General features: G+C 41.5%; 1 protein-coding gene across 1 annotated transcript in view; it reads right to left on the minus strand.

Annotated features, from left to right (window-relative positions):
* The window catches only part of WDR41 (WD repeat domain 41), a 77,373-nt gene that overhangs the window by 72,630 nt on the left and 2,051 nt on the right, over positions 1-2,692 (minus strand). The window contains exon 3 of the mRNA XM_009280314.1: positions 164-280. Within this exon, the coding sequence (XP_009278589.1) occupies positions 164-280 (117 nt within the window). The remainder of the gene's footprint in view (positions 1-163; positions 281-2,692) is intronic.

Below are 2,692 nucleotides of genomic sequence, written 5' to 3' on the forward strand. Positions count from 1 at the left end.
CCTTGCCCCGGGCCAGCCCCCCCGCCCGGCGCCGCCCGGGTCCCGGGGCAGGAACGCCCCCCCGCCAAACCGCCCGCATTTGGGTTTTTTTAAAAAACAAAGGTGGTTTGGGAGGCGGGTGCTCGTGGTGCGGGCGGGGGTGACTGGGTGGGTCTCGCCGCACCGCTGCCGACAGCACCGGGATAGTTGCTGGGGGCGGAGAAACCGGGTCCACTCGACATCCAGAGGAGCGCGGTGCCCGGACCTGCGGGGGTCCGCGGTGGCACGCTGCAGACCCAGCCTGAAAAAGACGGGCGCGCATTAGCGGGAATGAACAGCCGTTAGGGAACCCAACGTTATATGAATAATCGAAAAATCGCGTTCAATTATGTTTTAGGGTTAATAGTTAAATTGCGGCTACAAAATCTTTTTATGTTTCATGGTTTACTGGTGGTGTAAAGAATCTCCATCAGGTCTGATCGCCTCAGCTCATAGCTACGCTGCATATGCTTTTAAAATGTGAATGTTTCCAGTTGAAAACTAGTGCATGACAGATTAAAACGCAGGGAAAACCTGGGGGAGATTTTGAAAATGCACACATGACAACTCTAGAAATATATTAACCGCGAGCGTTTGCCGACTTTGGACTCCTTTTAAAATGCAGCTAGCCCCTGAAAATTATTAATACAACAGTGAGAATCTAATGGAGGTTGGAATCTGAAAATCTACCTTGATGATGTCTGCTGTTACAGTAATATAGACATACTGTAAACGTATTTTAAAATATATAGCCCATTTAATTCCCCAGCTATAAATGGGTTAGAGGGAGAGAGAGAGGGAAGGGGAGACAATATCACTTTTGTTTTTCTTTTTTTTTTTTTTTTTTTTTTTTAGAGGCCGAAGCTTTATGAAGATCTCATTGGAATCCAGCGGATGATTAATGTGAAGATTTGGTAGGAAATCTGGAGAGCTGTATTAAAGCTCAGATCTCAGGTTCATTTCGATCAGCCAGCCGTGAACTCTGGGCCGAATTCATTACACTTTAATAGTGCTGGGAGAGGAAGAAAATGCAATTTCTCATTCCATTAGAAAACTAGAAAATACTCTCAGCTTGTCCCCTATTAAGATGTGGCAGGTGACGGGACCATTGTGGGGGACACGGTCAATGGAATTACAGCACATTATTTTTGTTCGTATAAAATATTGAAAGGCAAGCCTGACTGTGCAGAAGTTATTTCACTGATTTGGTTTTTATGTAAATAAAATATTGAAAGTTAATTAATCCGTGCTAGAGACTAATGATTATGCTTATTATATTGCATTTGATCGCGTAATTTGCATGATTCTCGCATTGCTGCTTAATAAGCCATTCCAGGTTATAAATAATTCTGAAATTGGTTTCTAATAATGGCATGCTATAAAAAGAATGGTTTTATTACACCAGCCTGAAAAGCAGAGCAATATCAGACGTGGAATTGAACTCCCGTTTAAGCACCAGCCGCTTTAATAATTATTTAAATGTATCATGTACATTAAATATAGATCGAAAATGAGGGAAGAGGTGATTTATCCTAGCATCTAAAACCCTTAAAAACATATACAGCCGCTATAAATTAACTATTTGGAGCATTCCTTAATCAGTGTGGAGCCCACATACTGCAAGGAATGTGTAGGCAATCTGTTAACTATAAAGAAAACTGTAAAGTACTCGCATAAGAACATAAACCAATTACTATTTAATTTAAATTTGGTCAAGGAGCAGTGATACATCGGATTGTGAAGTAAATACATTTTACATAAATTATTTTGCCTTAGATTACATAATGTTAATCATTTTGAAGTGTTAATTAAGAAGGTTATGTTGATCTGATTACTTTTTAAAGTACAGAACATTATTGTAAAAAATATTTAAATTGCCACTCTATTAAACTGTTTTATCAGCAGTCTCGAGCTATTAGCATTGGTTTAAGATTATGCCGAGGCCATTAAAACACTTTGTCTTTCTTCCTAGGAATTTCTTTGATGTGCTGTTAGAAAATAACTATTTCCATTTTATATTTTATATTTTACTTCATTTACCACACTCCTAATATTGAAATTGGTATCATTAACCTTTGGGAAACCCAATAAAGTTTAATAGACCTCGTTTTCTTTTTTCATAGAGTCAGTTGTCCAATTATATTTTATTTGTGAATCTAATTTCTTTCTTAATTTAAACTAATTATGGTCCTGCGTAGGCTGAGTCAAATTGTTGCACTTTTTAAAAGCAGACGTGCGTTTTCTGTCACGTTCGAGAACGGAGTCGGTTTCCGTTCGTAAAAACGTTCCTTTAGGGAGTTCGTTTGGCGTGTCTTTATTTAGCTGAGGAGCCTAGGCTTGCCGAGGAGGATTGTGAACACCGGCCGCGGAAAGGTGCGGCGGCGTTCCCGGTGCGCGGTGCTGAGCCGGGACGCACACCCCACAAGCGCTCCCATCGTGCAGGCTCTCGTTCCTGGGAAGCGACTCGCCCGGCAAGTCGCGAAAATACCCCTCTGCGCACAAAAGCCGCACCTGGGCAGCCTAGCGGCTGGATCCGTCTCCCCCTTTCCCAAATTTCGTTTACATTTATGTGACTAAATAGTTTCTTACGTGCCTGTCTGCAAATACATTTATGCCTGTGTGCACATGTATATATATGTACTTCAGAGAACAAGGTGCACCCTCGATGTTGAAG

Source organism: Aptenodytes forsteri, unplaced genomic scaffold, assembly GCF_000699145.1.
Source record: "Aptenodytes forsteri isolate BGI_AS27 unplaced genomic scaffold, ASM69914v1 Scaffold387, whole genome shotgun sequence".
NCBI lineage: Eukaryota > Metazoa > Chordata > Aves > Sphenisciformes > Spheniscidae > Aptenodytes > Aptenodytes forsteri.